We start from the raw sequence: 14,136 nt of genomic DNA on the forward strand, positions 1-14,136 counted from the left end.
CCAACCTCTGATATTCCACTAAATACCCTAGTTTAATAATCCCTATCTCTGACACCCCACTAAATACCCTAGTTTAATACTCCCAACCTCTGATATTCCACTAAATACCCTAGTTTAATACTCCCATTCTCTGACACCTCACTAAATACCCTAGTGTAATACTCCCAACCTCTGATACTCCACTAAATACCCTAGTTTAATACTCCCATTCTCTGACACCTCACTAAATACCCTAGTTTAATAATCCCTATCTCTGACACCCCACTAAATACCCTAGTTTAATACTCCCAACCTCTGATATTCCACTAAATACCCTAGTTTAATAATCCCTATCTCTGACACCCCACTAAATACCCTAGTTTAATACTCCCATTCTCTGACACCTCACTAAATACCCTGCTGTAATACTCCCAACCTCTGATACTCCACTAAATACCCTAGTTTAATACTCCCATTCTCTGACACCCCACTAAATACCCCAGTTTAATACTCCCTATCTCTGACACCTCACTAAATACCCTACTTTAATAATCCTAATCGATGGTCTTTTATCAGTGAGTGTAAAGTAGAGTTACCTCGTGACAGTTTGATTATGGTAACATGGGGTGTTAACACCTCTCAATACACACTAAGGGTGCCGACTCCCACTGTGTCCACCACTGATAGAGGTTGACAACAGGGTTTCTGGCTTGTTGGGGGCTCCTCTTTCTAAATAGTTTGAGACCATCCAGACTACAGTAACATCCTTCTTCAATTTCAGTTCTGGAGAGATACTGGCCGTGCATGGTTTCGTTCCAGCCCTGCATTAATACATCTGATTCAGTTAGTCAAGGCACAGATGGAATGTTTTGATCGTGATTGTAATAATTGATTACGGTACTCCAATTCACCCTAGAAAGTTTTGGAACGAGTAACTAACTTTCTTCGGAGAGTAAACTCCTGTATTCCTCCCTCTATCACGTGTTGCCTCTCTGTTCTCTCTCGGTCTCCAGCTCTCTAACATCTCTGTCTCTCTGCCTCTCCTTTCTCACTCTCTCTCTCTCTCTCTCTCTCTTTCCTCTCTCTCTCTCTCTTTCCTCTATCTTTCTCTTTCCTCTCTCTCTCTCTCTCTCTCTCTCTCTCTCTCTCTCTTTCCTCTCTCTCTCTCTCTTTCCTCTCTCTCTCTCTCTTTCCTCTCTCTTTCTCTCTCTCTCTCTCTCTCTCTCTCTCTCTCTCTCTCTCTCTCTCTCTCTCTCCCCTCTCTCTCTCTCTCTCTCTCTATCCCCTATCTCTCTCTCTATACTCTCTCTAAGACGTGTGGTAACTCCTTAAGCACCCTGTTTTGGGCCCATTATCATTCCGGACCACGATCTGAGATCTCTTCAAGTCACCATTGAACTCTCTGCCTCTGCTTTGCGTTGTAGAGAACAGGAGAGGAGTGGAGAAGGAGAGGGGTGGAGGAGGAGAGGAGTGGAGTGGAGGAGGAGAGGAGTGGAGAAGGAAAGGGGTGGAGGACGAGAGGAGTGGAGTGGAGGAGGAGAGGGGTGGAGGAGGAAAGGGGTGGAGGACGAGAGGAGTGGAGGAGGAGAGGAGTGGAGTGGAGGAGGAGAGGGGTGGAGGAGGAGAGGGGTGGAGGAGGAGAGGAGTGGAGTGGAGGAGGAGAGGAGTGGAGAAGGAAAGGGGTGGAGGACGAGAGGAGTGGAGGAGGAGAGGGCCAAGTGCCACTTGATGACAGAGAGAGGTGTTGGAGAGGATAGGGAGCCTAGAGGCTGCACTCTGAGCGCTCCACCACCCTGTTGTTGTTGAACCTGCCTCCTACCAATCCCCATCACCACAACTGACCGACTGACCGGGGCGGCCTGCTCTCAAAAAAGCTACTGATTAAAGACTGTCTGGTGTCAGGCGTAGCGCTCCACTGGAAAAGGCAGGCAGGGTGATTCCGTTTGTGTGCATATGTGTGTGTGTGTCCATCGGAAGAAGCAGGGAGACTTCCTGGGTGATGCTGGGGAAGTCACAGCACAGGCCTCTACAAACCAAGCCCAGCCCTGTATCAGTAACCCAGCCCTGTATCAGTAACCCAGCCCTGTATCAGTAACCCAGCCCTGTATCAGTAACCAGCCCTGTATCAGTAACCCAGCCCTGTATCAGTAACCCAGCCCAGCCCTGTATCAGTAACCCAGCCCTGTATCAGTAACCCAGCCCTGTATCAGTAACCCAGCCCAGCCCTGTAACAGTACCCAGCCCTGTATCAGTAACCCAGCCCTGTATCAGTAACCCAGCCCAGCCCTGTATCAGTAACCCAGCCCTGTATCAGTAACCCAGCCCTGTATCAGTAACCCAGCCCAGCCCTGTATCAGTAACCCAGCCCTGTATCAGTAACCCAGCCCTGTATCAGTAACCCAGCCCTGTATCAGTAACCCAGCCCTGTATCAGTAACCCAGCCCTGTATCAGTAACCCAGCCCTGTATCAGTAACCCAGCCCTGTATCAGTAACCCAGCCCAGTATCAGTAACCCAGCCCAGCCCTATATCAGTAACCCAGCCCAGCCCTGTATCAGTAACCCAGCCCTGTATCAGTAAACCAGCCCTGTATCAGTAACCCAGCCCTGTATCAGTAACCCAGCCCTGTATCAGTAACCCAGCCCTGTATCAGTAAACCAGCCCTGTATCAGTAACCCAGCCCTGTATCAGTAACCCAGCCCAGCCCTGTATCAGTAAACCAGCCCTGTATCAGTAACCCAGCCCTGTATCAGTAACCCAGCCCTGTATCAGTAACCCAGCCCTGTATCAGTAACCCAGCCCAGTATCAGTAACCCAGCCCAGCCCTATATCAGTAACCCAGCCCAGCCCTGTATCAGTAACCCAGCCCTGTATCAGTAAACCAGCCCTGTATCAGTAACCCAGCCCTGTATCAGTAACCCAGCCCTGTATCAGTAACCCAGCCCTGTATCAGTAAACCAGCCCTGTATCAGTAACCCAGCCCTGTATCAGTAACCCAGCCCAGCCCTGTATCAGTAACCCAGCCCTGTATCAGTAACCCAGCCCTGTATCAGTAACCCAGCCCTGTATCAGTAACCCAGCCCTGTATCAGTAACCCAGCCCAGCCCTGTATCAGTAACCCAGCCCTGTATCAGTAACCCAGCCCTGTATCAGTAACCCAGCCCTGTATCAGTAAACCAGCCCTGTATCAGTAACCCAGCCCAGCCCTGTATCAGTAACCCAGCCCTGTATCAGTAGCCCAGCCCTGTATCAGTAACCCAGCCCTGTATCAGTAACCCAGCCCTGTATCAGTAACCCAGCCCTGTATCAGTAACCCAGCCCTGTATCAGTAACCCAGCCCTGTATCAGTAACCCAGCCCAGCCCTGTATCAGTAACCCAGCCCAGCCCTGTATCAGTAACCCAGCCCTGTATCAGTAAACCAGCCCTGTATCAGTAACCCAGCCCTGTATCAGTAACCCAGCCCTGTATCAGTAACCCAGCCCTGTATCAGTAACCCAGCCCTGTATCAGTAACCCAGCCCTGTATCAGTAAACCAGCCCTGTATCCGTAACCCAGCCCTGTATCAGTAACCCAGCCCTGTATCAGTAACCCAGCCCTGTATCAGTAACCCAGCCCTGTATCAGTAACCCAGCCCTGTATCAGTAACCCAGCCCTGTATCAGTAACCCAGCCCTGTATCAGTAACCCAGCCCTGTATCAGTAACCCAGCCCTGTATCAGTAACCCAGCCCTGTATCAGTAACCCAGCCCTGTATCAGTAACCCAGCCCTGTATCAGTAAACCAGCCCTGTATCCGTAACCCAGCCCTGTATCAGTAACCCAGCCCTGTATCAGTAACCCAGCCCTGTATCAGTAACCCAGCCCTGTATCAGTAACCCAGCCCTGTATCAGTAACCCAGCCCAGCCCTGTATCAGTAACCCAGCCCTGTATCAGTAACCCAGCCCAGCCCTGTATCAGTAACCCAGCCCAGCCCTGTATCAGTAACCCAGCCCTGTATCAGTAAACAAGCCCTGTATCAGTAACCCAGCCCTGTATCAGTAACCCAGCCCTGTATCAGTAACCCAGCCCTGTATCAGTAACCCAGCCCTGTATCAGTAACCCAGCCCTGTATCAGTAACCCAGCCCTGTATCAGTAAACCAGCCCTGTATCCGTAACCCAGCCCTGTATCAGTAAACCAGCCCTGTATCCGTAACCCAGCCCTGTATCAGTAACCCAGCCCTGTATCAGTAACCCAGCCCTGTATCAGTAACCCAGCCCTGTATCAGTAACCCAGCCCTGTATCAGTAACCCAGCCCTGTATCAGTAACCCAGCCCTGTATCAGTAACCCAGCCCAGCCCTGTATCAGTAACCCAGCCCTGTATCAGTAACCCAGCCCTGTATCAGTAACCCAGCCCAGCCCTGTATCAGTAACCCAGCCCTGTATCAGTAACCCAGCCCTGTATCAGTAACCCAGCCCTGTATCAGTAACCCAGCCCTGTATCAGTAAACCAGCCCTGTATCAGTAAACCAGCCCTGTATCAGTAAACCAGCCCTGTATCAGTAACCCAGCCCTGTATCAGTAACCCAGCCCTGTATCAGTAACCCAGCCCTGTATCAGTAAACCAGCCCTGTATCAGTAAACCAGCCCTGTATCAGTAACCCAGCCCTGTATCAGTAACCCAGCCCTGTATCAGTAACCCAGCCCTGTATCAGTAACCCAGCCCTGTATCAGTAACCCAGCCCAGCCCTGTATCAGTAACCCAGCCCTGTATCAGTAACCCAGCCCTGTATCAGTAACCCAGCCCTGTATCAGTAACCCAGCCCTGTATCAGTAAACCAGCCCTGTATCAGTAAACCAGCCCTGTATCAGTAACCCAGCCCTGTATCAGTAACCCAGCCCTGTATCAGTAACCCAGCCCTGTATCAGTAACCCAGCCCTGTATCAGTAACCCAGCCCTGTATCAGTAACCCAGCCCTGTATCAGTAACCCAGCCCAGCCCTGTATCAGTAACCCAGCCCTGTATCAGTAAACCAGCCCTGTATCAGTAACCCAGCCCAGCCCTATATCAGTAACCCAGCCCAGCCCTGTATCAGTAACCCAGCCCTGTATCAGTAACCCAGCCCTGTATCAGTAAACCAGCCCTGTATCAGTAAACCAGCCCTGTATCAGTAAACCAGCCCTGTATCAGCAGCCCTGTATCAGTAACCCAGCCCTGTATCAGTAACCCAGCCCTGTATCAGTAACCCAGGCCAGCCCTGTATCAGTAACCCAGCCCTGTATCAGTAACCCAGCCCTGTATCAGTAACCCAGCCCTGTATCAGTAACCCAGCCCTGTATCAGTAACCCAGCCCTGTATCAGTAACCCAGCCCTGTATCAGTAAACCAGCCCTGTATCAGTAACCCAGCCCTGTATCAGTAACCCAGCCCAGCCCTGTATCAGTAACCCAGCCCTGTATCAGTAACCCAGCCCTGTATCAGTAACCCAGCCCTGTATCAGTAACCCAGCCCTGTATCAGTAACCCAGCCCTGTATCAGTAACCCAGCCCTGTATCAGTAAACCAGCCCTGTATCAGTAACCCAGCCCTGTATCAGTAACCCAGCCCTGTATCAGTAACCCAGCCCTGTATCAGTAACCCAGCCCTGTATCAGTAAACCAGCCCTGTATCAGTAACCCAGCCCTGTATCAGTAACCCATCCCTGTATCAGTAACCCAGCCCTGTATCAGTAACCCAGCCCTGTATCAGTAAACCAGCCCTGTATCAGTAACCCAGCCCAGCCCTGTATCAGTAACCCAGCCCTGTATCAGTAACCCAGCCCTGTATCAGTAACCCAGCCCAGCCCTGTATCAGTAACCCAGCCCTGTATCAGTAACCCAGCCCTGTATCAGTAACCCAGCCCTGTATCAGTAACCCAGCCCTGTATCAGTAACCCAGCCCTGTATCAGTAAACCAGCCCTGTATCAGTAACCCAGCCCTGTATCAGTAACCCAGCCCTGTATCAGTAACCCATCCCTGTATCAGTAACCCAGCCCTGTATCAGTAACCCAGCCCTGTATCAGTAACCCAGCCCTGTATCAGTAAACCAGCCCTGTATCAGTAACCCAGCCCTGTATCAGTAACCCATCCCTGTATCAGTAACCCAGCCCTGTATCAGTAACCCAGCCCTGTATCAGTAACCCAGCCCTGTATCAGTAACCCAGCCCAGCCCTGTATCAGTAACCCAGCCCTGTATCAGTAACCCAGCCCTGTATCAGTAACCCAGCCCAGCCCTGTATCAGTAACCCAGCCCTGTATCAGTAACCCAGCCCTGTATCAGTAACCCAGCCCTGTATCAGTAACCCAGCCCTGTATCAGTAACCCAGCCCTGTATCAGTAACCCAGCCCTGTATCAGTAACCCAGCCCTGTATCAGTAACCCAGCCCTGTATCAGTAAACCAGCCCTGTATCAGTAACCCAGCCCTGTATCAGTAACCCAGCCCTGTATCAGTAACCCAGCCCTGTATCAGTAACCCAGCCCTGTATCAGTAACCCAGCCCAGCCCTGTATCAGTAACCCAGCCCTGTATCAGTAACCCAGCCCTGTATCAGTAACCCAGCCCTGTATCAGTAAACCAGCCCTGTATCAGTAACCCAGCCCTGTATCAGTAACCCAGCCCTGTATCAGTAACCCAGCCCTGTATCAGTAACCCAGTGTGTGTGTTATTGTGAGAGTGTCTGTGTGTGTGTTATTGTGAGAGTGTCTGTGTGTGTGTTATTGTGAGAGTGTCTGTGTGTGTGTGTTATTGTGAGAGTGTCTGTGTGTGTGTTATTGTGAGAGTGTCTGTGTGTGTGTTATTGTGAGAGTGTCTGTGTGTGTGTTATTGTGAGAGTGTCTGTGTGTGTGTGTTATTGTGAGAGTGTCTGTGTGTGTGTTATTGTGAGAGTGTCTGTGTGTGTGTGTTATTGTGAGAGTGTCTGTGTGTGTGTTATTGTGAGAGTGTCTGTGTGTGTGTTATTGTGAGAGTGTCTGTGTGTGTGTTATTGTGAGAGTGTCTGTGTGTGTGTGTGTGTTATTGTGAGAGTGTCTGTGTGTGTGTTATTGTGAGAGTGTCTGTGTGTGTGTTATTGTGAGAGTGTCTGTGTGTGTGTTATTGTGAGAGTGTCTGTGTGTGTGTTATTGTGAGAGTGTCTGTGTGTGTGTTATTGTGAGAGTGTCTGTGTGTGTGTTATTGTGAGAGTGTCTGTGTGTGTGTGTGTTATTGTGAGAGTGTCTGTGTGTGTGTGTTATTGTGAGAGTGTCTGTGTGTGTGTGTTATTGTGAGAGTGTCTGTGTGTGTGTTATTGTGAGAGTGTCTGTGTGTGTGTTATTGTGAGAGTGTCTGTGTGTGTGTGTTATTGTGAGAGTGTCTGTGTGTGTGTTATTGTGAGAGTGTCTGTGTGTGTGTTATTGTGAGAGTGTCTGTGTGTGTGTTATTGTGAGAGTGTCTGTGTGTGTGTTATTGTGAGAGTGTCTGTGTGTGTGTTATTGTGAGAGTGTCTGTGTGTGTGTTATTGTGAGAGTGTCTGTGTGTGTGTTATTGTGAGAGTGTCTGTGTGTGTGTTATTGTGAGAGTGTCTGTGTGTGTGTTATTGTGAGAGTGTCTGTGTGTGTGTTATTGTGAGAGTGTCTGTGTGTGTGTTATTGTGAGAGTGTCTGTTTGTGTGTTATTGTGAGAGTGTCTGTGTGTGTGTTATTGTGAGAGTGTCTGTGTGTGTGTTATTGTGAGAGTGTCTGTGTGTGTGTTATTGTGAGAGTGTCTGTGTGTGTGTTATTGTGAGAGTGTCTGTGTGTGTGTTATTGTGAGAGTGTCTGTGTGTGTGTTATTGTGAGAGTGTCTGTTTGTGTGTTATTGTGAGAGTGTCTGTGTGTGTGTTATTGTGAGAGTGTCTGTGTGTGTGTTATTGTGAGAGTGTCTGTGTGTGTGTTATTGTGAGAGTGTCTGTGTGTGTGTTATTGTGAGAGTGTCTGTGTGTGTGTTATTGTGAGAGTGTCTGTGTGTGTGTTATTGTGAGAGTGTCTGTGTGTGTGTTATTGTGAGAGTGTCTGTGTGTGTGTTATTGTGAGAGTGTCTGTGTGTGTGTTATTGTGAGAGTGTCTGTGTGTGTGTTATTGTGAGAGTGTCTGTGTGTGGCTCTTTGATGGAGAAGCTGTCCACTCCCTGCAGTGTGTCCCCTCACCGTGGCTCTTTAACAGAGAAGCTGTCCACTCCCAGTACAGCCCCCAGTGGGTCGTCAGCACAGTGCACTAGGTGTTGCTGCTTCATGTCATAAAGCTGCTTCTTCATGATGTACTGCCCCAGGTAGAATATCACCTGACAATAGACAGCACAGGGGTCAGAGGTCAACACCACAGCATAACACACAAGAGGAGAGAGAGCGTAACAGGGGTGCTGCCAGAGGTCAAGAGGAGAGAGAGCGTAACAGGGGTGCTGCCAGAGGTCAAGAGGAGAGAGAGCGTAACAGGGGTGCTGCCAGAGGTCAAGAGGAGAGAGAGCGTAACAGGGGTGCTGCCAGAGGTCAAGAGGAGAGAGAGCGTAACAGGGGTGCTGCCAGAGGTCAAGAGGAGAGAGAGCGTAACAGGGGTGCTGCCAGAGGTCAAGAGGAGAGAGAGCGTAACAGGGGTGCTGCCAGAGGTCAAGAGGAGAGAGAGCGTAACAGGGGTGCTGCCAGAGGTCAAGAGGAGAGAGAGCGTAACAGGGGTGCTGCCAGAGGTCAAGAGGAGAGAGAGCGTAACAGGGGTGCTGCCAGAGGTCAAGAGGAGAGAGAGCGTAACAGGGGTGCTGCCAGAGGTCAAGAGGAGAGAGAGCGTAACAGGGGTGCTGCCAGAGGTCAAGAGGAGAGAGAGCGTAACAGGGGTGCTGCCAGAGGTCAAGAGGAGAGAGAGCGTAACAGGGGTGCTGCCAGAGGTCAAGAGGAGAGAGAGCGTAACAGGGGTGCTGCCAGAGGTCAAGAGGAGAGAGAGCGTAACAGGGGTGCTGCCAGAGGTCAAGAGGAGAGAGAGCGTAACAGGGGTGCTGCCAGAGGTCAAGAGGAGAGAGAGCGTAACAGGGGTGCTGCCAGAGGTCAAGAGGAGAGAGAGCGTAACAGGGGTGCTGCCAGAGGTCAAGAGGAGAGAGAGCGTAACAGGGGTGCTGCCAGAGGTCAAGAGGAGAGAGAGCGTAACAGGGGTGCTGCCAGAGGTCAAGAGGAGAGAGAGCGTAACAGGGGTGCTGCCAGAGGTCAAGAGGAGAGAGAGCGTAACAGGGGTGCTGCCAGAGGTCAAGAGGAGAGAGAGCGTAACAGGGGTGCTGCCAGAGGTCAAGAGGAGAGAGAGCGTAACAGGGGTGCTGCCAGAGGTCAAGAGGAGAGAGAGCGTAACAGGGGTGCTGCCAGAGGTCAAGAGGAGAGAGAGCGTAACAGGGGTGCTGCCAGAGGTCAAGAGGAGAGAGAGCGTAACAGGGGTGCTGCCAGAGGTCAAAAGGAGAGAGAGCGTAACAGGGGTGCTGCCAGAGGTCAAGAGGAGAGAGAGCGTAACAGGGGTGCTGCCAGAGGTCAAGAGGAGAGAGAGCGTAACAGGGGTGCTGCCAGAGGTCAAAAGGAGAGAGAGCGTAACAGGGGTGCTGCCAGAGGTCAAGAGGAGAGAGAGCGTAACAGGGGTGCTGCCAGAGGTCAAGAGGAGAGAGAGCGTAACAGGGGTGCTGCCAGAGGTCAAGAGGAGAGAGAGCGTAACAGGGGTGCTGCCAGAGGTCAAGAGGAGAGAGAGCGTAACAGGGGTGCTGCCAGAGGTCAAGAGGAGAGAGAGCGTAACAGGGGTGCTGCCAGAGGTCAAGAGGAGAGAGAGCGTAACAGGGGTGCTGCCAGAGGTCAAGAGGAGAGAGAGCGTAACAGGGGTGCTGCCAGAGGTCAAGAGGAGAGAGAGCGTAACAGGGGTGCTGCCAGAGGTCAAGAGGAGAGAGAGCGTAACAGGGGTGCTGCCAGAGGTCAAGAGGAGAGAGAGCGTAACAGGGGTGCTGCCAGAGGTCAAAAGGAGAGAGAGCGTAACAGGGGTGCTGCCAGAGGTCAAGAGGAGAGAGAGCGTAACAGGGGTGCTGCCAGAGGTCAAGAGGAGAGAGAGCGTAACAGGGGTGCTGCCAGAGGTCAAGAGGAGAGAGAGCGTAACAGGGGTGCTGCCAGAGGTCAAGAGGAGAGAGAGCGTAACAGGGGTGCTGCCAGAGGTCAAGAGTAGAAGTCTGGGAATGTCTCAGGATAAGACCGCACCATCAATAGTTCTGTCCCAGTCTAGTTGATACTCTCCATATACTGATCCAGGCAGTTCTGTCTCAGTCTAGTCGATACCCTCTCTCCATATACTGATCCAGCCAGTTCTGTCCCAGTCTAGTCGATACACCTCATCCCATACTGATCCAGGCAGTTCTGTCCCAGTCTAGTCGATACACCTCATCCCATACTGATCCAGACAGTTCTGTCCCAGTCTAGTCGATACCCTCCCTCCATATACTGATCCAGGCAGTTCTGTCCCAGTCTAGTTGATACACCTCATCCCATACTGATCCAGGCAGTTCTGTCTCAGTCTAGTCGATACCCTCTCTCCATATACTGATCCAGGCAGTTCTGTCCCAGTCTAGTCGATACACCTCATCCCATACTGATCCAGGCAGTTCTGTCCCAGTCTAGTCGATACACCTCATCCCATACTGATCCAGCCAGTTCTGTCCCAGTCTAGTTGATACCCTCCCTCCATATACTGATCCAGACAGTTCTGTCCCAGTCTAGTCGATACCCTCTCTCCATATACTGATCCAGGCAGTTCTGTCCCAGTCTAGTCGTTACTCTCCATATACTGATCCAGCCAGTTCTGTCCCAGTCTAGTTGATACACCTCATCCCATACTGATCCAGACAACTCAATAAGAGTATTCTGGGTCCCATTTTAGACAGGCAACTGATAAGACACATGATCACTGTACTGAGTAGAAATATATGACTCCATCCCATATACTTCTCTAGCTGACAGGAGGCTATTGTGATTGATCACTGCCACGAAGGCATCAGTTCCTTATCATAAAAGCAGATTACACAGACTGTAAACATATTCTCCAGCAATCAATGTGGACCAGTTAAACACTCAACACCCTATAAACTAAAGCATCAATGCAGCCTCTCAGTCTGAGATAACTGTCTCCCTGATGAACAACAGAGAGGAAGGAGTCCCAGACTAGTTTGACATTCCAGAGGTCCATTTGAACCCCAGTGAGTCAGAGTGGAAGTCAAGAGGTGACTGAATGTTCTAACATTCTAACTAAGATAAACACCAATCTCTCTCTCTGACTCAGACTTCCTCACAGACAGATAGACCCCCTGACAATTCTCCCCAAAGCTGTGTGACATGTCTTCAAAACCAAGGGGACCTGCTAGCCAATCATAGCTCACCATTTATGTTTAAAATAAGTAAATGACAGTGCATTTGTATTCTAGTTTAGCAGATGCTCTTATCTAGAGTGACAATCAGTTCATTCAACTAAAGTAGGTAAAACAGTATATCAACAGGAAAAACAACAGAACCAAGACAAAAGCCTTTATATTTTTTTGAGAGCATCTACTGTATGTAGTACTTAGTTGATGAAAGCGACAACCAATAGTGAAACTAGTGTAAATCTAACTATGTGGAGAAGAATCCAGAGGCAACACCTACACAACTTCTATACCAGTAGTTTGGCTGCTAACAACACATGAAGAGTAACTATTCCTTCCTTAGAAATGAACTAATATCCACTATTCTAGGAGTAAACTAAGATATACTGCAATTGGAAATTCACAACATCAAATATTTAACTTAATTAAAATATGAGACTAGAAAATATTATGGAAACTGAAAAGTCTGGGATATAATGTCCATTGAGGGTCTTAACGGTTTTCATCTGTCTGCTTCACGCAAACAATAACTTGATTAACTAAAGTTGAGCCAAAGACGTGTGGTTTCTATATCAGCAGGGTACAGGCAACAAAGACAGCCAGCTGTCAAGTCACTTCATACCTCTTTCATGGTGAAAACGTCTTTGTCTGCACCTGCCTGCTGTAATAAGATGTGCAGTTTCTCTTTTGGTCGTACCTGGGAAAAAATAGCACATAAAACAAAAACGTTATTTTAGATTCAATGTCATTGTAAACAAATATGATGTAAAATGTGTGATAGAGAGAGAGAGGGAGAGCTATTTAAGTTAATACTTACAAGTTTCTCATTGTCCAACGTATTTATTTGGGAACCAGTTATATGCCATTCTGACATTCTCTCACAATTCTCTGCCATTCTGTCTTTCACCTGTTGAAGAGTAGAGCAAAAAATACATTTAAAATGTCAAAGTTAACATGCAATGCCTTATAAAAGTATACAATTACATACACGTCAAGACAAGCTTTGGAAGACAGAAACAAGCTTACCTATCTAAATAAATAGAAGTACTAAAGAGTAGACGTCCCTTATACACACACACACACATCTCTATAATACACCCTTCATATTCTGTACATAAAGTGCTTCAGCTCGGATGCTAGCAGTAGGAACCACTTCCCCGTCTCCCCGGGATTTAAATAGGCTCGGAAAGACATGTCAGGGCTAGCATTGCTCCGGCTGTTGACGCCGGTGTAGGGCTAGCAGTAGGAATCACTTCCCCGTCTCCCCGGGATTTAAATAGGCTCGGAAAGACATGTCAGGGCTAGCATTGCTCCGGCTGTTGACGCCGGTGTAGGGCTAGCAGTAGGAACCACTTCCCCGTCTCCCCGGGATTTAAATAGGCTCGGAAAGACATGTCAGGGCTAGCATTGCTCCGGCTGTTGACGCCGGTGTAGGGCTAGCAGTAGGAACCACTTCCCCGTCTCCCCGGGATTTAAATAGGCTCGGAAAGACATGTCAGGGCTAGCATTGCTCCGGCTGTTGACGCCGGTGTAGGGCTGAAGCCAGATTACTAACCTCCCTTGACATGTCGAAGCATGACGAGCACACCGCTTTGAGTCACCCACCTAGCGGCCACCCTGCGTCTGTGCACCCCCCTCCACCCTTAGTGCCGAGTTGGATATGCCCGGCATGTCCCAGTTTACTACAGCTCCGCATTATGTAATAATCAGCTGTCAGACTGATGTGGGCAGGTTTGGAGGAAGGGTGTCTCGAATGGTTGCTTTGTAGGTTCCTGGACTCTTATCTTCCATTTTGTTTTCGATCTTAAAAAATTAGTGTAGGAAATAGGGATTTGGTTAAAGAATCTGGCAATGTCTGTATATATATTTATTTTTTAAAGAAGTGAATGTCCAGGGTTTTCAATAACAAAATCTGGTCACTTATTTCTTATTTTCTTTCACATATTTCTTATTTTCATCCAAATTATTCCAACGGAAAAAATGGTATTTGGGTAAGAAAGGGCTATAAAAAACTGATGCAACTTAAATATATTAATTTAATGAGGGGATTTAATTAAATATTTTAGCACACATGCAGGCTTATAGCTTGACAAAACAGATGAAAAGGAACTGGCTTTTCTAGCTAGCTTGTAAACCAATTCAAGTTACACTAGCAATTTTATTTTCCAATGCATGTAACATTGGGTTAACCACAGTGTATTGATGTATTCTGAATCAAAGACATGTTTACCAATTATGCTAAACTTATTAGCTAGCTTGCCAACATAGCTAGCATCGTTAGCATCGCTAGCACGCTAACCCTTAGCTAGCACGCTAACCCTTAGCTAGCACGCTAACCCTTAGCTAGCACGCTAACCCTTAGCTAGCACGCTAACCCTTAGCTAGCACGCTAACCCTTAGCTAGCACGCTAACCCTTAGCTAGCACGCTAACCCTTAGCTAGCACGCTAACCCTTAGCAAGCAGTAAATAAGTATAAGGTAGAAACATGCAAAGTAACAATTGCACATTTATGAATTGTTTGGATAAGCCTACCAATTTCAATGTCATGACGCAGTATATCTGACACAACATTGTCAATGCATGTTGGATTCCACCGAAAGGCATTTGTGAGCTAACATTAATTAATTCAAAATAAAGACAACGGGAACATGCATTGCTTGCCAATACACCAAATACAAATCCAATTTTAGCTAAAATATTGGTTAGCAGTTTAGTTAATAGCTTACCTTCTTGCATGAATGTAAACATCAGCAACCATCCTCCTCTTCC

The 14,136-nt window shown here is 48.7% G+C and overlaps 1 protein-coding gene across 1 annotated transcript in view; it reads right to left on the bottom strand.

Moving 5' to 3' along the window:
* LOC311126885 (E3 ubiquitin-protein ligase Mdm2-like) overlaps window positions 1–13,703 on the bottom strand; it is a gene marked incomplete at its 3' end in the record, with an annotated part of 17,597 nt that extends 3,894 nt beyond the window's left edge. Inside the window, exons 1-4 of the mRNA XM_084200859.1 lie at window positions 12,922–13,703; window positions 12,184–12,273; window positions 11,989–12,063; window positions 8,155–8,288 (exon numbers count right to left, since the gene is read on the bottom strand). Coding sequence (XP_084056985.1) covers window positions 8,155–8,288; window positions 11,989–12,063; window positions 12,184–12,273; window positions 12,922–12,933 — 311 coding nt within the window. The remainder of the gene's footprint in view (window positions 1–8,154; window positions 8,289–11,988; window positions 12,064–12,183; window positions 12,274–12,921) is intronic.
* Between the last annotated feature and the right edge of the window lie 433 nt (window positions 13,704–14,136).

The sequence above is a fragment of the Coregonus lavaretus genome, assembly GCF_964263955.1.
Source record: "Coregonus lavaretus genome assembly, contig: HAP1_SCAFFOLD_4290, whole genome shotgun sequence".
Lineage (NCBI taxonomy): Eukaryota > Metazoa > Chordata > Actinopteri > Salmoniformes > Salmonidae > Coregonus > Coregonus lavaretus.